Raw genomic sequence first — 27,807 nt, forward strand, 5'->3', positions numbered from 1 at the left:
GCACCTTATCTAATCTGTTCCTAAACGAAAGCACAGTGGTACATGACTTTGCTTTAGTTGCAACATCTTATACAAATCGATGAAAATATCAGCCAAGAAACTATGCATCATCAACAGGAACACATATCTTAACAAAAAGGATAGCAATGTTCTTATCACCTCAAAAGAGATATTAAAGCCCTTAGTACTGCATTCGTTATGACTAATTGTAAGTTTGAAATACAAATTATTTCTTACAGAAATTACAGTTGTGAGATGCTACAGGTATTAGAACATAGCTACACTGGAACAGTTTCTTGAAATAATTGATCACCAGAAAGCATGACTAAAAAGAACAGCAAATCATTTTATATTTTCAGACATGGTGGGGTGTAATTTTAAGGATAGAGATTCATAAATACAGCTGATTAAATTATGATGAGAAAAAAAGGACATCAAGGACTACCTGGGAAGTGCCTCCATCACAGAAGCTGCACCACTCGACAAATGTAATTCCAAATTGGAATTCCACTTAAGATGTGGGTCCCTTACTACTTGGAGGTACTTTAGCTTAGGATGACGGTCTAATAGCCTGATAAAATAAAGGAAAAGTATAAGAATATAATTCTGTGAACCAGAAAAAGCTTCCTTAAGATTAAGAGAGAATTTTTAATCCTTGTAAATTACTCTTGCTCTCTATTAAGGTGACAGAAGGTATGATATATTCTGGTTTTAACCATATATCAATGATGGCTTTTCTTGTCAAGGTACCAGATGCAGTTACAAAGTAATGTCCCAATATGGCACTCAAGTGGTTATTTTCTGTTTTTGTTTTCCCCCTTAGAAATCCAGGACAACGCCACTCGCATCAAATCCATAAGGAGCCTGGTAAAAAAGCTCCCTAGACCAAACTATGACACAATGAAAATCCTCTTTGAACATCTAAAGAAGTAAGTAGAACTGTGGTACTAACAGATTGATAATTTTAAAAGGAATCAGTGTGTGGTGTCCAAATCTTATTGGAAATGTCATCCAAAATACCAAAGATAATTACATTCTTTGGCAAAACTAAGCATGATTTATGGTATCTATGTATATCCTATTCCTGCTCAAGAAATCAGTATGTCTAAGCGAAAGCACAATTTTTTCCTCTACTAGAAAACAGAACAGTTCTGTTTCCTTCGATGCAGTCAGACACATGAGGATTACTGTGCTACAGGTATATTGAATTGGGCAAATGCAACATGTTCCAGTATTGCATTTGTCCAGTTTGGTTTGACTTTCTCCAACAATAGACCTTTTGATCACCATATTTTCACCATTGAGATCCCTGCCGTTCAAATTCCTTTATTGAGGCACGTAATGATAGAAATAACCTCACCCAAGAAAATACATTACAAGCTCTCATACCTCACGAGGAAGCTTGTGACAACACAGAACACCTAAGAAAAGCTGAGGAGAGATTTGGAAGTGCACTTTTGTTCTCCTAATGTTGCTGACATACCACAGAGGCCGAAAAATGACACTGTGAGGCTCCACCTTATCATTCCTCTGTGGTTTCCACACTCATTGAGCTCCGTTTGCAAGAGATGTCAGCCCACAAAGTCAGCCCAGGTTTTCACATTCACCTTGGGTTTTCTTTTCGTGTTTTGTGGCATTAACAGTAAAAATGTACATAGACCACGTGCTCACTTGCAAACCAACCTGCAGCTGTTTGACTTGCAGAATGACTGGGCAGAAATGACAGACCTCAAGATAGGGGCACATGAAGGGCAGGATCCTGTTCCTCCCTTTGTGGCTGTCCTGCTGTTGGGACTAACTGGTGCCTTTTTGTACAGTCACTTTTCAGCCAAACTACTCTTAAAATTGAAGGGACTAATCTAGGGCCCCATGGAAGCCCTGTGCACAGAGTAGTTCATCCCAGGAATAGTATAATGACCCCAGTGAGTGAGTAATAAAGACTCCAAATAAAAGACTACTCTGAGCTTATAATGAATGATGCCTTTATATTGATCATTTCTGATATATTCTCCTGGCATCTACATATAAGAGATGTAGATCCTTCATCTTGTTTTGCAGCTTCCAGGTGAAACTGCAAAATGAAGTCCATACAGTCATGGGAATGTCCCCATTTCATTAAGTGTGGAAGGATTTTAAACAGTCCGTAAAATGAGTTTGGCCTTGCAGAAAAAATGTTTTCTATGTATTCATCTGATGTACCGTGTGCGCGCATTCTCTCCTTCAGCGGGTTATCTAAAGAAGGATGATAATTTATTACTGTCAAAGGAAGAATAATAAGTGACATTATTTCCTGGGAAAAACCTTAGTGCAAGAAGTGGGTACACGCTGTCAGCACAGATGTGCCATATACAATATTTACTGCACCGTATGTGGCATTGATCCTAACCTGAGGAAAGTTTTGTTACCATGTCTTAGAGGAGAGATATCAGGTATACACAATAAGTCTTTGATCTCATAGTTAAATCACTTGATTGAGACTCAGGAGACATGGGTTCAGTTCTTGGCTTTGACCGGATGTTCTGGGTGACCTTGGGTAAATCACTTAATCTCTCTGTGCCTTGGTTCCTTGTTTACAAAATGATGATAATACTTCCTTTGTCTGCCTTGGCTTTTTAGAGCATAATCTGTTTGGGACAGCAATTGTTTCCTGCTGTGTATGTGTAGAATAACTCACAAAACTGGACCAACACTGGTGGTTTTGGAGAAAAGAAAAGAAAAAAAAAACCCACACTAAAATACAAACAATAAAATAACAATACTTTGTAATGCATATGTACAGAATATCAGGCTTGACTACAACTCTAGATACGGGGGGAAGGTGGACGTACTATCCAAATAAGCACATGCTCTTACCCAAATGTCACTGCAGAAGGCATGATGAAGCTAGAGGTATACTGATGCAATACCGTGGCACAGAGGGATGGAAGGCAGGAAAATGATATTTGAGCCATTTGGGGGTCTGAGCAGTATGGGAGCAATCATCTGAGTCTCTCTGAAGAAGGTCAGCCTTCTCTGCCACACAAACACATCCCTGAGGAAGGACAGGACTATTCCATAAGCTTTGCTCCATTGATGTGGAAGCAGCAGTAGAATAGATATTGAAAACACCAAAAACCAGATAAAAACTGGTTTGTTCTCTTGAACTTGTCAATGCGAAAGACAGGGGCCAGTCAGAATGGCCTTGTGGCTCTGTAAATGAGATTAAAGAAACATACATACATCGTACACAATGACATGATGTTTATATTATGTAAATATAGGCTATGTGTGTTTGTTTAAATTACACTAGGAAACAAGACTAGTTTGCAGAGGTTAAGAAGCGTAGAATTATATCACTTTTAGGGAGAGTTTTCAGAAGAGGGGTGCCAATGTGCACGATGTGCCCACCTTACCACTGACTTGCACCTTGTACCACCCCCTTCAGCCACAGGGTTTGCCCAGTGTAAATCACAGGGAATTCAAAATTTTCTGGTTAGTTGAAAAAAAATAAACAAACTGGTTTGGTTTGAGGCATATTAATGCAGTTTCCGGATTTGCTGGTGGAGATGGCTGTTCTTGCCCAACGTTGAACTGAGCTTCAAGAGGTTTCTGATGGGGAGAAGCTAAAGGACCGCAGTTATGCTGTTTCTGTGGCATTCCCCTCTTTCTCCTACCCCTTTCTTTCCTCTCTATCAGACAAATAGGAGACCAGGGCTACGCAGACCTGGGCCACGGGACTCTGTAAGCCTGTAACTCCTGTACGGCACGTGAGAGCGTATGTCTCACTGACACACGGGAGCTCAGCACGAGAATCCAACCTTTGCCCAGAAGGCTACGTTTATCCTGAATCACTGACGGCAGCGAGGCTGCACTATGGTTTCATCCTGCAGCGATCCAGTCCGCGGGAGTGGGTCCAGATCAAGCCCAAATAACAATGTGAAGTGCACTTCAGAAGGGTCCTTCTTTAGAAACCCAGACAAAACAGCTGATGAGAGAGTCTGCAAGAAAGGCCTGGCAGCAGGGGTTAACACCAGTGCCATGTATCTTTCTTAAACCAAGCCCTCTGAAGTTGCAAGAAGTCACAGTGCAGCGTACGAAGCCCACAGAAGGGGGATTAAAAGCAAAGCTTGCAGTTGCAGTACCTGTTCTTTTAAGTTTTTTGCATTTGATGAAAAAAAACCCCACCAATGTCCCCTGTTCATCTTTGCATGAAAATTATTCTACTATTCATAAGCAGAGGAGAAAAAATATGGGGCTGAACAGACATATCACATAGCTCTTGTCAGTCTAATACCATAAGAAATTGTTTTGTTAGGGCTCATACTAAAAATAATTGAGTACAACTACTATTAAGCTTTCCATACTTCTTCCTGAAGATGAGCAAATCAAACAAATATTGTATTTTACACATGAAAGAAACACCAAAACCCAACCTGAGTAAGGATTTTCCCATATAAAGGGTTACAGAAAACAGCCTGTTCTACTTGAATGTGTTTAGCGAATATTTGCTTGCTATATATAGCCCATATACTGCTGTTCCACACATGCTGAAAACAGCATCCCAGGTCTCCGGGACTCCACTCCTTCCTGTTGTTTATTTACAAGTTAATTTTACTCTCAAAGAGCGAGCTAATCACAGGTACCAGATAAATGTGATAGACCTTTCTGCTCCTATTTTGCAGGCATACACAAGACATCAAATTATGCAGAAACCTTGTATTGGCTCTCTGCACAAACATGAACTGAGCAACAAATCCCTATCTGATAAATCGTTATTCATACCCAATAATTTACTCACAAAACTTGAATTCCAGTGAGGCAGAAGAAACACTGCGGTCTTTAAGGATCCCACAGTCTTTTATGATCGGTACCTAACCTTCTTTCACAGCAGCATCTTTGAGGTAGCTATTACACACCCATTGGGAAACCGAGGCACAGAAGTTTAAATGGCTTAAAGACTCAGCCTAAGCCACCAATACAATCCAAAAATCTGAAGGGATTTTTTTGCACGGAAGCTTCTGCAACGACTGCAAAATACTCTTTCCTTCCTAATGCAAATTGCAGTAGGGGAGAGGAGCACCATGGCTGGGTCCCCTGCACCACGCTCCGAGCTGGCAAGGACAGACGCAGCTCTGCTCCAGAAGCTGTGTGCCTGCATTATACAGCACTGTGCCTGAGCTAATAAGCTGTGCTTATTAATGTTAAATTAATGAATCTCAGCCTGCTCTGCTTATTAGGTTGAGCTCCGTGCCACCGCAAGGCAGCTCTGCGACTCCCAGACCCGAGCTGTCTCACATCTGACCAGGCTGGAGCACAGGGCAGCCAAGCTTGAGTCTGTCTTTACCCATCCATGTAGACACCCCTGCGAAGGGATATGTTACAGATAAAACCCCTCTCCTTGCTTATTATTTTCTCACACAAAGGCAGGATAATACGTGTTATTTATAAAAGTATAAAATGGATGTTGAAATAATTAAATGGGAAGACGGGGGCCGGCCTGACACTACCATCCCTCTCCCTTACGTGGAAAGCACTGAACCCAGATGCCCAACTGTGGAAGATATTCTTCCAGCAGCAGCATCTGCCTCCTTGGCAGGCACTTCAGGCAAGTTGTCTGGGGAGCTCTGCAGTTGCCTCTTGGTTTATCACGTGGATCTATACTGTGGCCTATCTGGCTGCCTTGTCCGGGCAGAAGCCAATTCCTTTTGATTCACCTTTGAATCCAAGAAACTCCATTTTTTTGCTCCATCTTTCCCGTTACTGTACATAGCACGGCAAGACATTTTCAGATGCCATCCAGGCTTTCTTCTCTTTCAGAGAGAGAATGATGATTTCCTTTCTGACTGCCTTCCCCCCGCCCAAATTCTTCATCCTGACTAGCAATTGTTTGCATCAATTTCACCAGAAATAAGCTCCTCATCAAGAGTAGAACTTTTTACCTAAGATGAACCTACTACTATTAATATATTACCTAACAAAAGTCATAAGTATTACAAGATTCATGCTTCAGTTGTTTTGAAAAATAACCTTCCCCCATGTTCATGGCTCTATGAACAGAGAAACGCATCCAACCTTGACAAATGAAACACACACCCCTCCTCAAACCTCGCAACATGTGGCAGCTAAATTCTGAAGAGCATAGGTTTTTGCAAACTACATGCGACTAAACAGACTTATTTCAACCTATTAAAGATTAAAAAAAAAAAAAAAGAAAAGAAAAAAGCCATGCATAGACAGAAGCCCACAGTAGCCCGCACACCAGGACACGATGACAATGTGATGACAAGTCCAGCAGCAGTACCCAGAATTCTGAGGGAAAATCAGAAAATAAAGTTAAAGTATGGCATCTAGTAATACTAAGCAGGGGGTGTCTGCAAACTTTTTTTTTTTTTTTAAAGTTGGTGGAGGAAAGATGTAGCAAATGTCATTTTCACTTACTAAACTATGTGTCATATCAGCAGTTTTGGACAGGCTTACATATAAAATCTAGGTTCAGGAGAACCCTTTTTTCACACAGTAGAAGAACAGATTACATTAAGAACTGTACAAGCTTTTTATTAAGAAAAAGAAGAAGGAAAAAAAAAAGGTAAAAGTTATTTAAAAGAAAAAATAATCCCCAGAATGGAAGGACGATACAACAAATTTCTATTTGGGAAACCTCAGAGAACCTGTGGGAGACCTACAACGCAGTGTGGTATGGGCGTTTAAATTTTGCTTCAGGAAAAATGCCCAGATTCAGGAATGTGTAGAGGCACAGAAGTCCTTAACTGAAGGCACAAGAAACAAAGGCTATTTGTTGAAATTATTTCCTGAATCAAGACCTTTCTTTATAATCAGGCAACTCATGAGCAGCTCTTGCTCTTCAGCCACAGGACAGCAGCAGGGAGAACAGATGAGCCTTACTCCTACAGGCTTGGGGAACAGCTACTGGAAATGTCAGGAGGAGAAATGTCCTCTTGCACCATAAGAGTGAGTAGGTGAGTGGCCAGAGACATAAGAGACTCAGGCATCCTTGACTAGTATTTTAAGATTTACATGAAATGAATTAATCACTTTCTAGCTTGAGAAGGGCAAATATATATCGAGACATGCTCTTGCACACGTGCTTTTCTGTTTCAGCTATAGAAGAGTTTTAGAAAGGAGCTGGAGCAATGCCAACACTTGTCCCGTTTACTGTAGCTTCCCGGAGCTCATTTTAGGGGAAGGAGAAGAGTTAAACCCATTTCTCTCTGCTAAGTATATACTGGTCTACTAAACTCTCTCCTTGTAAATTAGTGGACACATGAAAATGTGCACCAGGCACAAGTGTGCACAGGACAGGAGTAATAATAGATTATGGAGTAAACGCAAAAAAGAAATCCAGTCTTCCAGAAGCACCTTTATACATTTTTATTTTATTCACTTTGGGGCAGGGGCGACCTGCTACCGAGGTTTTTGCAGTCATGCTTAGTCCTTCTCTTTGTGGAATAAGAGGGTTTGCAAAGTTCACCTCTTCTCTGAAGAATACCTACAGCTTAATGTTTTTAATAAGAAGAATGACGAGTAATTAAAACCACATTTTTACCTGTGTTTCCATATACTTCCTATTCCCACAACCGTATTTAAAAATATAAACCCTGATTTTCATAACAATCAGGCAAATAATTACACTTGGTACTTTTCAATGCTACCAAGCTTCAAAATGTACTGAACTGGTGTATCAGCAAATAACAGAACGATAAAAATAATTAACATAGTTTTAATTTAAATATTTATGATACGGTTGACTCTGTGGCTGTATGGCACCATTGTGCTAGGTGCAGTACACAAATACAGATAGATAGAGCCCCTGTTTCAAAGAGCTCCTATTGTTCATCCCACATTACTCAATATCAAACGATCTCAAAAAAGCTTTTCAAACATTAATTAAATCTCCTAACTTCCTTTTCAGGTCAGTAAGTTTTATTATCCTAGTTGTGTAGATAGAGAAAGTGAGGAATGAAGAGGGTAAGGCACTTGCCCACGATGACACAGTGAACACTTCTCACTTCTACTCTCCGTTCACTTCCCCCACCCCAAGCCCCCCCACACCTTTGAAGGCTCATCCATGTGCACGTTGGCACCGTGGGTGTACGTGTGCATATGGCCAGCACATCTCGGGGAAGGCCGGTTACTGCTAAGTACTCTTCGGTTAATAAAGACCATGTGAGAGTCCTGCTTCTGGTTTGCACTCGCATAAGCTTCAGTAAAATATCACTGGCGGAGTTAATTTATGTGATTTTGTAACCTCTTAATATTGCTTGGGGTTAGCGTTCTTTTCAACTCAAATGTTTTTTGTTGGTGAAAATTAAGAATGCTCAATTCATTACAAAACGGCTTTTTTTCCCCCTTCTTTTTTTTTTTCTGCTGTTTTGGGAGATTGGGCCCTAACACATTAATGTCCAGGACCAGGTCATCAAAGGGTAAATTGCAATGCTTTTCATTTTTCTGACTAAAGATATGAGATTTTTCTCAGAATAAGGCTGTAAAATAAATAATAGGCTTTAAGTTTCTTAAGATATTCATTGGAACTTAAAAACAAAACAAAAAAGACTTTAATGCCAAAATGTCAGTGTTCTGTGCAAAATAATTAATATAACACAATAGGATCTATTCTACTATCGATTGAAAGGGAATTTATGCAGGTAATTCATTAAGGCTAGTGGGAGTTTGGCATGTAAATCCCCCAGCACTTTGATGGGAAAACAGACCCTGATGATTTTTTTATTTTTTTATAAGCTATAAAACACATGCTTTCCAGTGGCAAATATATAAAAAGAAAAAGCAAATACCTGAACAACTACGGTAACGGATGCCCCTGCTCTGTGAGACTTCTGAAATGACATTAGATCAAATCATTTTTCACACATTACAAAAGATGCAACAATCATTTCAATCACCGTGTTAAGAGAATCAATATGTTTTTTGCTTCCAGAGAATGGTATTTTACATTCCAACATTCGCAGGTTATCACCTTCATACATCTCTTTTTGTGGTCAAGTGCATGATTAGTACTTCTGACAGGGTATTGGCCATTTTCTTACGAAGATCTACAAATTCTTGTAAATAAAAAACAATCTGAACAAAAATGAAGAGCAAATCTGTGGACTGGAATGCACCCTACTTGTAATGGGAACAAAAAGCTGGCAATGAAATATAAACCTAAATCACAGCAGAATGACCTACTTTAAGGCATTTGCCAAAGAGACAGTGCTTTAGACAGCTCCTCTGAAGTAGCGTCTTTATGTCTATGCCATCTGCAGATTTATTATTGTGCTTTAGGAAAAAAAAAAGGAAAAAAAAAAGGGAAAGAAAAAAAAGGGAAAGAAAAACCTACAGTATGCCTGAACAAAACTCAGCTTCATCTATAGAAAAGATTCCAGTACTGTGGGCACCACACCCACACCTACTGATGTGGTCCAAGTTTTTTCTTTAGAGGCACCTAATTAAGAAACCCTGACTCATTTACATGGACACGTTTGATCTAAATTACACTCCAAACCACACCAAATTAGGAGCATCTGTGAATGCGAAGTGTTTGTTCCCAGTGACTGGTAGAATAGGGCCAGTTCTGGACGGCACATGTTCAAGTGACGAAAAATATTTCAGATGTAACATACTTCTGAGACCCACTTTTCCACTAATAATTCATAATGAGTTAAACCAGTATCTCTGCTTGAACAATTATTTCAGGCTGTGAAAAAAATGTCATTTTACTTTTAAAAGGAAGGGGGAGGAAAAAGGGGGGGTGGACAACCACCTAGTTTGGTCGTTGTCCCTGATAAAGGGCCTTAACACAACTATTAGATGCAATTTAAATCTGTGCAGTGCGCGTTATCAGATATACATTACTCCTGAAGCCCGGACTAAAGGAAAGTACCTATGAATGATTAGCTGTTGTTCACAGACAAGGCCTTCTGCCTTGATGTATGATCTTCTGTCGTTAACCCGCTGTGCTGGCTTTCCTAACGAGTCCGAGCGAAGAGCAGGGTCTCAGCCCGATGGGGCGGTGCTCTACGCCCTGGATAACATGAAAAAGTCAAGACCACCGGATTTGAGAGCGGTGTTTTCCTTTCGGTGTTTTCCATAGTCAGTGCCATCTGACTATGCCTGTTTGCGTCCTAGAAGGCCACTCCGTACAAAAATGGGTCCTGAGGCAATTAGGGAACTTTTGTCCCACTTTCCCGTCTCCTGGAAAGAGGGAGCAGGGGAGGCCGCAGAAGCCACTGGTTGCTGCTTTGTTGTCTTACAGTCTAAACTGACAAACTAAAAAAAAAAACAAAAAAACCTTTATCTCACTCTAATTTAAGCTATAGGAGCAGCCTGAGCACCGGGGAGTGCAAATCCAAATTCCACGCTGGGTTTGCAATTCCCAGACTGTTAGCGCAATTTGGCACAACCTTCGGATTTGGCCCATAGTGTTTGGCAGCCACCTTTTATTCTTCCCGTCTTTTATACTTTGTGAATAGCCTAAGTTACATAATACCAGTGACAATTTGTTTATGGCAAGCATTAGAGTCACTGTTTTATGATTACATTCAAACTTTAAGCCACATTTTGACATCTAAGGATCATCTTGCGTTCTCATATATTACATACAATGAAGGTTTGTGTTCCAGTAAGGGGGGGAAGGAACTTTCTAAATAACATGACTCCTTTTGTCTGAAGAGATTTTAATACATTTGTCTGATCTACTGTTTTTGCAGTAGCTAGAATATAATTTGAATATATTAATATTTTCAGCAACTGTGCTCAGGGAGACCAGTTAATAACTTATGCATGGATATATAGATACACTTCAGACAGAGGTAATGTTTTTAGCCCTTATGTTGGTAATACTTAGAAACACACAATGAAAGAGCCTGTTCTTTCCTCCTCTTTGTTGTGGGCATGCATTGTGATGGTATGGAGCCAGTGTTCTTTCTGCTGTCTACACAGCCTGGATTCAATAAGCAGTTATATATGCATATTATGACAATGTGGTCAAGGAAACCAGACTTTTTTGCTATACCTTCATGTGCCTGTACAGTATAAAATCTGGTATTTATTTTTCTTGTCCTCATTCAATATGTTAACAAAATCATAATTTGATACAGGTTATGTTCACTTTATAATTAAAATTATAGAGTTAGATGAAAATATAGCAAGATGTTGCTGAATGGAAAATATTTATCTTTTTGTACATTACTCATTACGGTGCAATGTAAAATCATAAATCTGTGGAGCGGCTAACTCCAGCCAAGTGTACGACAACTTGCCTCCTCCCCTGGTCCACAAGATGCAACCGGTTACCTCCTCTAAGCCGCGGGTTTCTCCACCCATCTCAGCCCCTCCGTCAGATGGCATTGCCACGTCCTCTCCAGAGCTTTGCTGTGGTCTTCTGAAAGAAGACCCCTTTCCCATGGCGATGAACCAAGAAAAGGGAATTCAGAAAAGTTCCGTATTTTCTATAGATCCCACCAATCTGTCTCCTGTAGCTCTGCTAACACCTTCACGGACAAAGCACAAACTTTTCGCACCTTCTTTGTATCAGCACTAGACTCAGTCTCACCAAACCACCTCAGGATAGCCCTTCATCTGCCTTGAAACTGCTCCCACTTCCCAGATCGTTTGCCGTCCACATTTGCCAAGTCCAGGCCTTCACCAAACGCTATCAGCAATCTTGGAGACCCCAGTAGCGTATAACATATGGGACAACCCTGTAGCATATGAAGTTTTCCAGTAAGTAAAGTTTACTGTGAACACCAGTTTGTCCATTTTCAAACTTTCAGTCCAGAGAGGGGTTTCAGTAGGGCTGTGGCAGTAGTAGTAGCAGGCAACTTAAGACCACCTCCTAGGACAACCCAGATATGTTTCCATACCTGGATAACTGTCTCATAAAATGTCATCAAAAGAATGAGTTTTCCATTCCTTCAGAGCATTTACCCCATGGAATTCATTGCAGCTGCTGTGGACTCAGTGTCAGCCCTGAGATTTCTATCTCAGGCAAATTTCAAATCTTGATGAATATGTTTTGAATCTCACCTGACCACTATGGTGAGGAACTGCTTAACCTTTCTGGGTTACATGCTAACGGGTTTCCATTACTCTTCATATTAAATTACATTTATACAGCTTCACATCCTGAAACTACAATATTTGTCTCCTAAAGAGGCACTTCCTCAGCTTGTAAATCCATTTGCAACCATTCACTTAAGGTTAAACATTTTCTGCTTTAGGGAAGATCCATGCAGCACCTACAAAAAAGTGTCCTGAATTTAGTCTTATCTCAGAGCCAGACAGCGCAGTGTCAGTCGTCTTCTGGTGCTCAAGGCAACGAAAAAAATCATATGCAAGGCATTTAAGCTTCATCTGCAAGAACAGCAGACGTCAACAAGCAAGGCCATACAGGGACAGACCCATTTGGCAGGCAGGCACTATCAGAAATGCTTCTCTGCATCTCTATTAGGTGCATTGAGGCATTTTACTCAGTTAAGGTATGACTGAGAGATTTGATGTCCTGGAAGCTGCATACTGAATGAGCTGTCCCAAGACTGATGAGTATGCCTTGATATCAAAAGCAAGATTGTACCTGTTGTTCCTAAATCCTTCAATGTCTGGCAAACATGCTTTCAGTTAGGAGGTCTAAGATACTCATGTACGTTTTCTCACCAGTTTTTCTAACTGTGGATTTTGATGAGGGTCAGACAAAAGCAGATATTGGCAAGTCTGGTCACTTGAAGCTTCAAAGATGAAAGACACACAACTATTGAGAGAGGTAGGGCTGCCTGCATAGAGAATAAAGACTTTTGTAAAGTGTCTACAGGAGTCAGACCACAGTCATCTGAGACCAGTACATGGGTGAATGGGTATTTGACTTAAAAAGGAGCTAACGAGAAAATGCAAAGCTAGTTTAAAGCTAGGAAATATTGCAGAACTTGCAGTACTACAAAGGGTGCATCTTAGAAAGACACAATATATGGAAAATCCTCCACTCCAGGCAGTTCGTGCATTTAGTGCAATGGACTATACACGTGCACGAAAAATAAACATCAAGCTAAGGTGAGTGGACAAGACAGACAAAGTGTAAGTAGAAAAGACAATGCTGACATAGTAAATTCATCGCTCAAGGGCAAGAAAAATGTAAATAAGTTTAAAGAAATCAAAGACTCATGGCACATACTCACTAGTGCATTTAAGAGATACATTCATCCTACTCATGTTCAATATCAGGGCTGAAACAATCGTGATGCTGGGAGGCATGTTAAAGCATCTTTCAAATCTGATACAAATGCAGTGCATATATATTGCAAGAGTAGCTTGTGGAGAGCTCAGAACTGAACCTGAAAGAGTAGGGATCTTGGTTGAGGTCAGATCCCGTATAAAATCATCTCTGTTGGGCAGACCACTGCAAAAAGACTTTCATTATAAGCAACAAAATGGTGATAATATAGGTTAAAAAAAAAAGGAGAATTTATACTGGGGACAATTAATAGGCCAATATTAAAAGGGTTTTCATTATTTAAAAAGATCTGAAACAAAACAATTTATGAAGTATTTACATATATAGGAGCTCACAGAAAAGGAAAACTTTGGCGAGAGTTTGTTCTCTGACTTTCGTGGAATTCTTTGCCACATTCTCTGATTTCAATATCAAAAATTACTGATTGCCTCACAAAACTGAATAATTTATTCATGATGCCGGACAAAAACAATGCGTTGTTAGTGAAACTAAGTTTTTCATAGAAGCTCTAGACTCACGAGCAAAGATGCATTTCTGAGCAGGTTGTCTAAAATTCAGCATTCCAGGTTGAAATTCCAGCCAATTTCCACTTTAGGGCTTTAAGTCAGAAGGTGAACCTGTCATGTCCAGAGCCAAGTTATTTGCTGTCAACTGGATTACCGTAGCACAAAAGGGCTATAATTGAAGGCTGCAAAAGGTTATAGATTCAACATAGTCAAAAGCAGTAATTCCACTTAGTAAAAGTAGGTATCATCCAAAGTAAGAAAAGGTAAGCTTATATAAGGTGAAATTCTGCCTCCATTCTGGCTCCCAGTCGCTGGGAGTTTTGTCAGTGACTTTCACAGTAACCAAAATTTCACTCACTGTCGAGAGAGATGTTGCAAAGGGTGTGATGAAGTGAAAGTTAGAATAACTGTTAACCTGGGGTTTCCAAAATACATTTTCTGAGCACGGACTGCTGTCTAACTCAGTGTTTTCCTGACGTAGCAATGCAGACAGCCCTTCTGGGATCAAGGAGATAAAACTCCGCTAGTGGAGTACATCTAGGATTTGCAATAAGAATTTTCCTGCTGTAACTGCTGAACTTTCCATTGTTCATCGTCCTGCGGGCCGTGGTGGAACTGGACTACTTAAGCATAGTGGGGTAGGGTTTGTAAGAAGCGATTTCAGGAGGCTGTAACATCGTTGAGTATCAGTGCCAGTGCTGACACCCTTCCACCTGAGCTGCTCTTTTGAAAGATGGGTAGAGATTACTGGAAGAAAGAGCGGAGTAGTGGCTGGCAGACACGCTAAGTTTACTGGGAGGAGGAGGATTGTATTATAATACCGTGTCTCATCATCTTTCCATTTTTCTTACCAGTAAATCTGAACCAAAGAATGCAATTTATGTGCATCTGTGAACAAAGCTCCATAGGGTCTCCTGTGTGCTTTCCATATACCCTCTGCTTTGGGTGTGTTGTAGGAGGGTGGCTTCTTTCACCGAGTTAGAAAACAGCTGGGTTACCGGCAGAACTGGTGGCTCTGCTTTTTTGCCACGTACTTTTTGTTTGTCCATCACTAAGCACGTCAAAGCCTCAGTGTGCCCATCAGAAAACAATGCTGTTAATAACATTAATCCACCTTTATTAAGAGCCTTTAGCTTTATGGAGGAATACCAAATATTATTAAGACAAAGACAAGAGGATAATAAGGAAATGTGTTTTTTCCCTTGTTGACCTAGTTTCTAACCTCACTTTAAAATCTTCCATTGATTTTAATTATGCTTAATCTAAAGCTAAGCTCACAAATCTAGCAAACTTAAGGACTGCTTTTAAGTGAATTTTCTCGCCTGTCAGAGATCCTCAAGCTTTCTACGCTACAGTTAGAAGTTTATTTCCAGCCCAGATACAAAGTTGAGACAGCTCTCTGCCCGTAGGAAGCATCCAGCACCACTACTGTACGATGTGTGAGTTCAAACGCTACCTTGCTCGAATCGAGCCTGTGTACAGCATTCTTCACAGAACAATTGCAGTCCTTTTCTCATCAGCGATAGCCAGAGGCAGTAATAAGGGTGAAGGATATCTATCATGAAAAGTCCAGTGTCAATGTGTTCCCCCAATTTATTTACTGACCTTCAATGCAACAGCCATACTCCTGACCCTCATGAGATGAAGCCTAAGGGGAAATGGCACTGAGCACCAATTCCATATCCTGTTGTTCTGTGGTCTAAATTAAGTGCTAATTAATTACCACTGGCATCTTTGGCATTGCCTGTCAAATTGGATTTAGGATATCCTTTCGCTGTTTAAACAAATAGCCCTACATCTAAAGCTAAAATCCCAAGTGTTAGCCTTTTCTTTACTTTTAAATTTTTATTTAAAAATTCAGCAAGTATGTCTATGGATTTTGCAGGTAGAATTCAAATAAAAGAAACAGGAATTGATATTGTCAATTTTGATTAATAGACCTTCATTAATAAACATCCTGTTATTCAGTTTCCACCTGCAGTTGCTGATGTTGCCTGGAATCAATTAACTCATATAATTTGATTTATTTTACAAAGACATTTTTGGATGTGCTGTGCTGATGATAAAGGTTCTATATTTACAATTCTTGATTTAAGGGAGATTGTTACTAACTGCTTTTTATTTTTAATGTTACAAGGAAATGTAGCTTCAGGCATTCTTGAATGAAAATATTTAAGCAATTTAAAAAGTTAAAGCTTTATTCATGTAAAACTATCTGTTGCCTTCTGAGCCACACAGGCTACAAAAGTGTACAGATCCAGGACCTCTGACAGGTTGGTCTTTACAATAAGCTAGTTGTTCTGCAGAAAAAAAATCAGAAATAGAATTTTAAAAAAAATATTAAAAATATCAATCACAGCAAAAGTTACACCACCAGCCAAAAATACAGTTAAAGGCTCTATGTGTTATATCTCTGCCTGAACATATATTATTCTACGTAGTCTCACACTGCCTTTATCACTCCACTACCCAAACACCTCTAAGAAGTGCATTAGCATCTGCCTAACATCTGTCACGGGTGGTTTTGTTCTCTCCCATCCTCTCCCCAAGGAGAGGCTCGTGCTTGCAGTGGCCGTGTGGCTTTTGAAGAGGGGTTCGCTGTTGTTTGAGATCTATATGCTGCTACAGAGCTGTTAGAGAGGGCAAAAATGAATGCCTTGTGCACGGAGCTGCAGCCAGGAGTCTGAGATGCTTCTTAAAGAAGTTTGTGGCCTTCAGTTGACTCCTACCGAGTGGCTGTCCCCGAACAGGCAAACTTCAGGCTCAACAGCGACTCGCACTGTGATAACACGGAGTCGCCAGATCTCCTCCTCCCTCTGGTCTTATGAGCATTAGTCAGAACCGGTTTGCATTCACACACAAAAAATTAAAAACCAAGCCAAACTGAGAGGACAGAGTGCTGGTTGTCAGTAAATGGAAGAACTTAGCAGATCACCCAGTTGGGTCAGTTTTCCAAAAGGGCGACCTGGGACTTTTGCAGTAATAGGGAAGATTTTATGAAAACATTTTCAACCCTTTTCTTTGACGCAACATGGTTTGGGAGAGCACGACCTGAGTCTCTGCCCACACCAGGCTCTTCAGTGGAGTCACCACAGCGTGGAGATGAACTCCTGCCCTTGCTGCCCATGCCACGCTGGGACACAGGTGTGCACCCCCTGTCTTTGGAGCTCCTCTAACACAGGAGATGGCCAGAAAAAAGAAAAGATCCAAGGCTGAGATGTGGGTACCACGTTACCCTGCTCTCTTCGTATAGCCACAGCTGAGGGCAGAGGCAGGAGCACCGCTGCCGTTGTGCAGAAGAACAAGCAGGACTTCTCAAAAGCACATTCCTGAACGAAGCCCCTGTAGGGGCCTGAACCCCTTTAGATATGTAAGTGTGCTTTTACATCTTGGTCCCAGTCACCTGGAAAATGAAAACTTTCTCTACGAGACAGGCAGTATGTGAGGTGTGTGCAAAGGCAAGAGCACACGTGCTCTTCAGAAAGGAAGTCATACAGGTAGCAAAGTTCACCCAATGGTGAGAAGATTTTATTTTGAACCATTCTCTTATTGAACTGGGCTAAGACAGAATAAATGCCTTTCTTCAGCTTTTCGGAGTCTATTCAGCCAACTGTGAACCAATGTTCGGAGTTAGTTTAGTTATTATTTTCATTTAGGGCTAGACTCCAAGGCAGTTCATCCAGGGAAGGGCTCGTGCTGTGAGATATGCAGGGGATCCCCTGAGGAAGCCCATTCTCCACCGGGTCCCTGTCAGCTGTCCAGGTACTATATATAGCCATCCAACGGTCAGATTTAAAGGCTAGTCTGCAGAAGAAGACAGCATCAAGTGCTCGTTCTTTTGTCCCAGAGCAACTGAAGAGAAGGGATTTTTCCCAAAGAGCTGTAATATGAACCCACAGCTGCAGAGCACAGGAAGCCTATGGAGTTTCTGTAGGCCAGGAGCCATGGAGGCTATTTTCAGCAAAAGCAAGCTCTTAAGTATGTCTGAACTATTTCTGACCCCTCTCGTAACATATCATACGCCATGACCTGGTTTCTCTATTACCAGTCTTGGATAGCTATTGTTTCGAATTCAACCTATGGAGCAAAGAGGAATTTAAAGTACCTTTGCATTTTACACGGGCAAAAGAAAGTACCTTAAAACTGTATTAGTCCACTGTGATCCATTTTGAAAAGGACAGACGTTGTAGTGATTTGGAGCTCCTCTATAAGCATAAACCTCAGGTTGTAGCAACATATACACAAAGGTGTCCCCCCCCACTCCCCGCAACATAGTATACAGCTTTCACAAACGACAAGCTGGGGATTCAACTGATAATGTTTGCATTTGCTTAGCTTCATCAGCTGGTGAATACCACTGTAATGCAACTGAGCAAATCATCCATAAAGCCAGTACATAAATAATAATGAGGTTTAGTTTGCATTCATAAAATATCAAGAATCCCAATTTATTACTAAATTTTAAATTTATCTACATTGCAGTGCAATGAATTGAACAGTTTACACAAATAGAGCTTATGGAATCAGGGGCTCACTTACCACTGATTATTTCCGTAAGTCTCTCAAAATGGGGTTAAGTAATGAACAGGCACTGCACCCTCCCTCCACCACGGGTGTATTTTGCTGTCTGTCCTAAGCTGGTATATCCAGCTGGATATGGATATTTCTGCAAGGTTTTGACCTGTTGTAAAAGGACACATATTGTTGTTTGTGTTTTAATAGGACTCTCAAAACCAAACTTTTTAGTTCAGTTGTCTTTTTAGTACCAAAAAGCACAGGGTTCTTCCTGAAGAACAACTACTATAGCTGAACCGAAATAAGTTTACAACAGAAAATGACGTTGCAGTAATATGCTATATCTCAGGAAAATATGTTACAGGCCTTAAAAGGAAAGGAAATATATTCAGAAGAAACCTGATAGTTTATCTGTGCATCATTTTGTACTTGTGTTTCCTTCCTAACACTGAAAAACCCATCTGCAAGAGCACTGCCAAAATGTGCTTATACACACAGACATTATCACTTCGTAGGATGGTACGTTTTATTATCAGGTTATTTTCCAGTACATTTGGCACAGTTAAGGTAAGTATATTAACTTTACTTCCAAATAAAGAAAACAAAGTTGTACTGAATGTCTCAGCCATTGTCAATGAGTTAAGAACTGACAGGAGGTCTAAGTAATCAACCCTGTCTACTGCGCCGAGCTTTCCCCTGGGACACCTCTTCTGATCATACAATGTATCTGACTGGCATGGATGTAGAATTGCTTTCAATAAAGATTTTATTTCAAGGTTGGATGATTCCTTCCCAAATGTCTTGTCACTAAAGCAAAGTATGTAACACTTTTTATTTTTTAACTCCTGTGAACCAGCATTTGGGAAGGAGAGGAGCATAAAATGTTGAGCTAGAAACTGTTCATCCTAAGAGTCAAATTTTAACATGTTCAAATTGATTGGGAGCTCTGCAATAGCAAAAGTCAGAAAACTGCTGCATAAAAACTGTCCCATAACAGTGCAATGAAAAGACCTGTTAACAGGGCTATAGTTGAGGTGAGTCAACTCAGCTGAGAAGGCAGCTGAGCCTTTCCCAGGGCAGAGTCCTTAAGCTAAAACATTACATTTGCATATGCCTGAGTATGTATAGGAACCAGATATTAACTAATTTGAGGATAGTTATTGGTAAAGCGGATCAATGGGACGTGCAGACTTTGACCCTTTAAGGCAGTTCTTAGGAACTTACATATCAAATCAGCCCAAAAGTCCATCAGGATGAGCAGCTCCAGCCATGACAGTGGTCGCTAGCACAGTTCAGCAAAGGTCCAAAACCTACCCAAACGGGCTGTCATGGAATAATCCACTTAGAGAGGAGTTAGTTCCTAGTTCTGTAAGGTTAGTTGTTATACCAAGAGGACAGATGTCACAAATATGTCTTTTTTTTCCTTTCTGGGAAGTTTTCTTTATTCCCATGCATCTTTAATCTTTCTTGGCTTCTGTTTAGATCTTGGTTTCTGTCTCTCAAGGCAGTGACTTCCCTAGTTAAACGAGATACTGTACGTAATGCTGGTGGACAGGATTCTGATAAGATCAAAACCTACTTTTATCCCTTGGTCCTCTACTGAATTCAGAGGATGGCATTTCCTACACCTGCCGTTCTGGCCCACAATATTTTACCAGATGACTCGTTCTTGCTCTTCTGATCCTCTCATTTTGTAATGTGTTACCCATTAGTCATAGCCTATATTACCAGTTCATGGAAGAGCAGCAGGATTGTCTTATTGAAAAGTTACCCCTAGATATAATTTAAAATAGTAAAAGAGAACTAAGCATGGTTAAAAACAGTTCTGCTAAGGGTAGAAATGCCCCTAACATTGAGCAAACTTAAATCCTCGTAGGCTGGAAAGGACTAACAAAGCAAGACTGAGCAGTTCTCAGTGCAGCTAGCAGAGGACAGCTCTACCCTGAAACACTCTCCAGCTTACAGTAGAACAGGGCCCTTTCCAATGGGGTTTTCCTCTCTAAGTACGCTGACTTCTCCCTCTAATTTTTAATGTGCAGTAGGAACATTATAACGGTGAGGAATCAGAGTCACTGTTGGAACGCTTTCCCCTCCCCAGCAGTTATTATGGAGTAAAAATGGACGAAGAACATTTCCTAACACCTTTTTGTTAAGAGTTTGAAGTAATAACCCAATGTGCTTTCCGAATGTCAAAATTAATAATGATTTTATTTAGAGAGTTTGAAAAGAGTAGGTTTAATGGAACTAGAGAGCCAAACTCACCACACAATGACCCTCTTAGCTGTAGAGTTGCCCTGCTCTCAGTCACACGCTTTCCAGCTTATGGTTGCCTTGGCAACAGCCAAAGCATAAATTCCAAGTATTTTTGCTTATATATCTGCCATTGACACTAGAGCCCTCCTATCAGACACTCCTGCTGTTTTAATACATCATTAATTTCATTACTATTAATAATGAGAACTGTATTTTCTGTTTATCTCCTGAGTTGTGGTCTTAAAGGACTGAAGCCGTTCTTGAAGTTTGCAATTCAGCTCACCTATGGGGGGGGGGGGGGGGGGGGCTTGTGGATGTTTGAATTACCGCCCCCGGTGGGGGGGGGGGGGGGGGGATCTTGCACAGCATAACGCCCAACAATTTCTTGATACGGTTCCAACGTCTGTGGCACCGGATTATAAATTGTTTCTAAAATAATCTTAAATTGATGGATCATTGCTCCTTTCATTTGGGCTTGACAAAAAGTAGCTCCGGCATTTCCTTTCACTTTTTACGTTGTAAAAACATCGTTGTTGTATCACTCTTTCTGCTCCTTTTCTTGCCAAAAAAAATTTTTGCTTGTTTTTAGGGATTTGCTCTTTTAACAACTGAATTTCACTTAGCAGCTACAGTAATAGCTTAAATTGTGCATATTTGTTTTTATTTTGCTTTGACTTTTTCTTTTGTCGACAGATGAAAAAAAATATTAGTTATAGAAGTTCATTGGTAAATATTTGCACTTTAAAAAGGCATAAATCCTAAACTTGTAATTATTTTATTCAGGCTGGATTAAATTCCTTCCTTCTTTCCCTCCAGTAGCTGTATTTTACCACAGATTAACTACTCAAAATTTCCCTGTTTCCAAGTTTGCTTAGTTTACAGTTTTTTGTTATTATGGTCATCAAAACAAGTATGACTGCATGAATAGATAGAAAATATCAAGAATTCTCAAGAGATTTTATCAATATAATAATTATTATACTAGCATTAAGCTTAGGAGCCCCAAGTATACACGGATGTTCTTAGTGCCACGTTCCATATCGATGAACCACAACAGAGAGCCAGTTCCTCTCCATCGCCAACACACACCTTGCACTTTCTCCCTTGCTTCATGCCATACCCTCACCTCCTGAGACCTGAGCGACTGCAGACCATATGCTGGCAATGCCTGGACTCAAACAGGACTTCACGTGGAGGCTGGCATCTCCAGGAAAAACAGGGGGAATTATTCTGCTTCAGAAAGATGGCAAACAATGACAGAGAGGCTGGCCATCCTTCTTCCATTTTCTGTGACATCAGAAACATAGGATCTCAACATCTTGCTCCAAATTTTACAGATAAAGGAAGTCAGACCCCTCCTTTCCTTTCAGTAAATTGTGCTCTGCCACCACCGTTCTTCACTCTGACTCTGCTCATCCATGGTCCACTGCCTGCTGTTCCCTGCAAGGTTTTTCTCCTCTAGCTTCATCGATGTTGTCCATCATCAACACCACCTCATTGCAAAGCCATGGCTAATGCTAAATTGATGATCTCTAAAGTTACGCAGGGTACAGCTGCTGAATATGGTTTTTTCCCCCTGGTGAACTACCATCTCTACCCATGCTGATGTCTGCAAATATTTTATAAGGTTTCCAACTTCTAGCATGTAACAAGCTCAACAGAAATCAAGTCCTTGTCACAGGGAGGCACCAAGCTTGATGTATGTGCTTCTGCATAAGTGGCATTAAGCAAAACAACCTTGTCACCCCTGTAACTAACATTTTTAATTGTGATAAAGATGTGCGATGTCCATCAGAAGCCCACACAGTCATTTGGCAGCAAAACTACTAACTTTTGACACTTTCTGAACTCCTAAGAGAAGAGATGATATGTCAATTTTACCACAGAGGAAAGATAATTATTTCTTTTTAATTTACAGTAAAGATGCTATATTTTAAGAAACTAATAATTAAGCCAATCTGATTAGTGCCATATGGAGAGCGTTTTGTGCAATGGACACCACGGTTACAAGCATGAGGTAGAACTAAGTAATGCTTCCTATTTATATATGGGGAAAAAACCACGAGCGCTGATGTTCAGGGAACATGGTAAATGACAAGATTGGCAGAAATCCACAAGAAGATGCTCTTTGCTGTGTGACCCACCCGCTAACATGAAAGAAACCTTTTTTTTAAGTGACTGAACCCGTTACGTCTCATGAAGTTTCTTTCACTTATAGTGTAGTTTGCTGCAAATTCAGCAACAGGTATGGGAAAACAGAGACAGCTATGATGATTTTTAAATTGCTGTCTGGATTTTAAAAAGGTGACAATGAGAGAGACGGGGAAAAAGCAACTTGGCTTCAACAGTCCACTTGGAATATTTAAGTTAAAACTAACAGATTAAGGAAGCATCCATGAATTCAAACATTTACATATTAAAGTTACATTTAGTTTGCATTCCTTGGTAGAGCTGTGTAATTTATTTATAAAATACGTATCTTCATTTACTAGTCTTTCCAACCTAGGATATATTATATATTCTGGAGGGTGGAAGGAAATGGATTTCTACTTAGTTCATACTCACCGCTGCAGAGATTTATGCGAAACTGTCTACCTAAACTCTATCCATTAAACCTATGTTGTTTTTAGACCAGACTTCTCCATCCTTAATGTCATTTCCACAAGAATATTAAGTCTTAATACAGACATAAAATCAACTTTTAATAGTAATGGTCCTCCTCTTGTAATTTTGTGGATAATAAAGATATCAAAGGTTATAATCCTTACCATTATTTTCTAAGTCATCTCATTAAGGTATGTGGTCTCAGTGTCTTTCAAGAAACTTTGTGTCAGGATAAAGCATGCAAACGTCTTTAGTTATATAAATTTCACAATCCATTTCAGACCATACTAACTTTATTGGATTCAAATTAGCAGAAGGAATGTGTTTCATATGACCTCATATTAAGGGGCTTTTTTTGTTTTCCCAACTCTTTCAGTGCCGGAGATCATGTTAAGAGAAGCAGGGAAGCTTCTCCCTGGAGCCACCAAAACTGTTGACAGCAAAAGTGCTCGATTCCCTTAGCGTAAAAAGCGATCCCTATTTTCTGTATCTAAATGTATGAGCTCAGAAATTATTGCCTTATAGCATACATACCAACTAATGCTCATTCACCAGACATAACTGTGCCCTGATATAAGAGTACCGTAAATGGGGCTCTAGACCTCCACACCGCGCACATCTTGCTGTCTGGGGCTGACTCTCCTTTCCTTGTTTGTCAGGTCGGCAGAAGTTGTCTCTTCCCTCCCTCTTTTTTTTCTTTTTGATAACTTAACCAAACAAACATCCCTGTTAGGAGCATCACTAAAAAGTGCCTCTATGTACTTCAAATGCAACAGCGACTCCTTTGACATCCCTCTTTTTTAACCAACTCTTTCCTTTCGTCAACAGGATAGCAGCCAAGGAATCCGTGAATCTTATGTCAACACAAAGCTTAGGAATTGTGTTTGGACCAACACTCCTTAGACCTGAAAAGGAGACAGGGAACATGGCAGTCCACATGCTGTACCAAAATCAGATAGTTGAACTTATGTTGAGTGAGTACAGCAAGATCTTCGGCTCTGAGGAAGACTGACAGACAGGGCCTGTTATTGAAAACGTTCACATCTGTCTTGATGTCTAATATTTTTACATTTCTGTAAACATATTTCTGAAATATTTCTTTTTCTTTCAAGTGACAGATGCCTCATTTTGTGAAAACTTAATGATGATTTTGTGTTTAATTTTCAAACATTGGAATAAAAAATATTGTCAACATTTGCCTATATGTATTCTGCATTAACCCTTTGAGAGTTTCATTATGCTAGCACTCCAAGTGTCACTTTTTTTACAAGCTGAGCATACAGCATATGGCCAAAGACCATAGAAAATGCTGTTTACCAACATATGCAATGGCACAGAAAGACAAATAGTAAATGAAGAGATTTGTGGGAGATGGACTAAAATATGTATATTAAAGGCAATGAATTAAAACAGTGATAGCAGATCATTTGTAGCTAATCTGAGTACAATTTACCTTTCTCTTTGATACATAGTGAAAGTTAAAGACATGATGAATAATCAATTTGCCTACCCCAAGAGTTCAAAAAAAGATTACATTTAATACTTTTAAACAAGTAAAAAAAAAAAACCACCATCAGAATGTCACTATTTGCATAACAGTGCCTAAAAAAAATTAAAAACAAAATTGGAACTTTGGCATTTTTACTTAAATGCAGTACATGAAATGAAGACATTGCATGACTGCTCGTTTTAACATAACATCTATTTTGATCCTTCATCACACTGTACATCTGCCCGCTTTCTCCAGCTATCTCATGTTCTGTAGCATTTGTATTGTGCTCCTGAGGATGCTTTATTGGTGAACTACATTAAATTCATCTAGAAAGAACTTTAAAAAAAAGCCTTTTCATATGCCCTTAGGATTACTTGGCTAGACTTGAATCAATTTATGCATTTGATGGTTAGTTTCAGTTGTCATGGATAAACAAAAGGGTAACTGTCTAGAATATATCAAATATTGTTTCATTTTGAAATGTATGTTTCCAGCTATACACATCTCCTACCCTGTTTTGTAAAAGTATTCTGCTGATAAAATGTAGACTTATGTTTGACAGCTTTTTAATCAAGTTCAAAGAGAATAAATAAAACTAATCCAGTGTGGTAAAGAGTCTGTCTGGTTATCGATTTGTTCATAAAATGAAAAATAAACCATGTAAATAAGATCTGTGAAACACAGATCTAGAAGCAAATATTTAAAGCAATTAAAGATCCCAAAACATAGGATTAATGCATAGGTCTGCTGTGCACGAGAGATATGTCTTCAATATCACTTCAGCAGATCATGGATTACTTCAGTTTTTACTTAGCATCATTTTGCAAAATACCACGTTATTCAGGAAAGGTTGCTCCTCAGAGCGGTCATTTATGGGAACAAACATATAATGAGGCCTTATCGTTAACAAAGACCAGGCTCTTTCATCATGTGCTAACATAGGCAGAAAATAACACCAAGAAAATATAAAAATTGGCCACAAGATGTTTTCGGACTTCGTACATGTGTGAAAAATCAAGCAAAACAGAGGGGTAGTGACCAGTAATTAAAATTAAAAACACAAAAGCAAACAAACATCTCCCCCATATCACAAGTATTCAACTTAATCATTTCTGAACAAAACTATAACGTTCTGGAGAACCCAAATTCACATTACTTTCAAGAAAATATTTTTCATGTTAATGTCAAGCCATGAGTACTTAAACAGTAATGCTTTTCAGCATCGTCGTCTTTAGACTCTTTTAGTAGCAACAAACCAGGCGCTGTTTATAGCCTGTGGAAATGACTGGAAGAAAGATAGTCAGAAGTTCAGTCTATTCCTTAATAAAGACCATTCACATTATGGCCCCACGGGTGCTCACAATCATGCTATTGAAGTAATTTCTGCTATTAGTGGAAATGAAAAGTTCACTTGTTACTTGGATCCTGTTGCACTCAGAAGAAAAGATTCTTAATTAATTAATTATCTTCTTTTAAGCTTTCTTTGGAGCATGGAGACTCCTCTCTTCTTGTTTTTATAAGCAAGACAAGGCTTATGAAATGAATCCGTATCTTTCTTAAGATCAACTGGTTTGGTTGGGGCCGGGGGTGGGGGGAAATCAAGCAAACTTTTGGACACATAAGCTTTTCTTTGGTTTTGAAGGGTGCCTTACAGGAATTCTGTTCAAATGTGCTGATTTGTCTACAAAATGCTTTGTTAAAGATAGAAGCCTGATACATGGGTAGCCAGTTCTGGGAGGACACAAGTGGGTCTCATCAGAGGAGCGTATACATCCGGGGCATATAGCAGATGTCTATCCTTTCTCATCCTGACAACAGAAAGGAATAACCATGCCTTCCTACCAAGCTGCTGCCTTCCCACCAAGCTGCTGCCTTCCCCAAGAGACCAGTCTTCTCCCTGTCCCCTTTAATATCGACATGAATTCAGTGGAAAAAATTACTGACTCAACCGTTAGTCAAAGAGCCAGCACCACAGCTCCTGCCATCAGTCCCTCAGGGCAGAAAGCAGCCGGACAAAAGGTGGTAAGAGTGGAAAAGAGAAAAATATTTGCGAACCTTAAGTGCAGTGGTGTTTTTTTTCCTCCTGCTCAGGTAGTTTACTCTTTGTTAACTAAGCTCACAGCCCAGGGCTCCGGCAGACTCTCTTTTGTTGCTGGACATAAACATTTCCAAATCCCAAAAGTGTCTAAGTTTGGTCTCCATTCAGCATGAGCAGTTCACTGAGCCTATATCACCACCACATTGCTCCTCCAATTTTTACTTGTAAGAACATTTGTTATGACTTGGTAGAAATTTTGCTCAAACTTTGCTAAATTTTTAGTGAGTCAAACTTAGACTTGCAGAAGACCTTTTTGTCAGGAGCTAGCTTCAGTTTGAAAAAAGGCCACAGATATACCTTAAGCAAGGAGCTATCGCTGTTAATGGTAAATGATCAGGAAAATGAAGCCTGAGAATCCAGCAGAGACAAATATGTCCAAGAATCAGTGTGTTTATCTGCATCCTCTCCATATACAGAGTATCTTCAACTCAAATTCGTGTGAAAAGACAGCTGTCCTAGTAACTGGAATTACTATAGTAAAAGGAGACATCAGAAAGAGACCTGTAATGGAACTGAAAAGGGCATTCCCAGCTAGAAAGATTTCTCATTAAAATAAAGATAAAAAACCAATTTATTGAACCTTAAACTTTTGCAAGAAGAATTGTCAGTTTTTAACTCAAGAAATTCAACTGCAAAATAGAATTTCTGAGCAAACCTTGAGAAAGACAGACTGACTTGCTGAGCTACAGCTAAAAGAGGACATGTAAACTGCTCTGAACAAATTTTCATCCCTCTTTTTATTTACATATGTATACATATATATATTAAGAGCAACATGCATTTTAATAGTTCTTTATTTCTCTGCTAAGACAGCTACAGTGCAGGTAACATTCAGTCTGTTTTTGTAAGTACCCCATGTTGCAACAGAGCCAAAGGCTGCCATTCAGCCCAAGGCACTCAAGTTCAACTACTCAATTACTACGTAGTATACAGACCATGGGTAGAATTTGGAAGAAAGCTGGAAAGTAAGTTGGGACTACAATCACCACTGTAATCAAGCAGTGTATAGATTTTACATGGCTAATTCTCAGAAGAGGCTGAAAGACAAGCCTCGAGGAATGCACATATTATCACAGCACAGCAGGTTCCCCTGCATTGCAGTCCTGCTTCAGAATGGAAA

General features: G+C 39.8%; 1 protein-coding gene across 1 annotated transcript in view; it reads left to right on the forward strand.

Annotated features, from left to right (window-relative positions):
• ARHGAP15 (Rho GTPase activating protein 15) overlaps nucleotides 1–25,202 on the forward strand; it is a 340,420-nt gene extending 315,218 nt beyond the window's left edge. The window contains exons 13-14 of the mRNA XM_009318944.1: nucleotides 824–929; nucleotides 23,926–25,202. Coding sequence (XP_009317219.1) covers nucleotides 824–929; nucleotides 23,926–24,109 — 290 coding nt within the window. The 3' untranslated portion in view covers nucleotides 24,110–25,202. The remainder of the gene's footprint in view (nucleotides 1–823; nucleotides 930–23,925) is intronic.
• The last annotated feature ends 2,605 nt before the right edge of the window (nucleotides 25,203–27,807 follow it).

Source organism: Pygoscelis adeliae, unplaced genomic scaffold (assembly GCF_000699105.1).
Source record: "Pygoscelis adeliae isolate BGI_AS28 unplaced genomic scaffold, ASM69910v1 Scaffold222, whole genome shotgun sequence".
Taxonomy (NCBI): Eukaryota; Metazoa; Chordata; class Aves; order Sphenisciformes; family Spheniscidae; genus Pygoscelis; species Pygoscelis adeliae.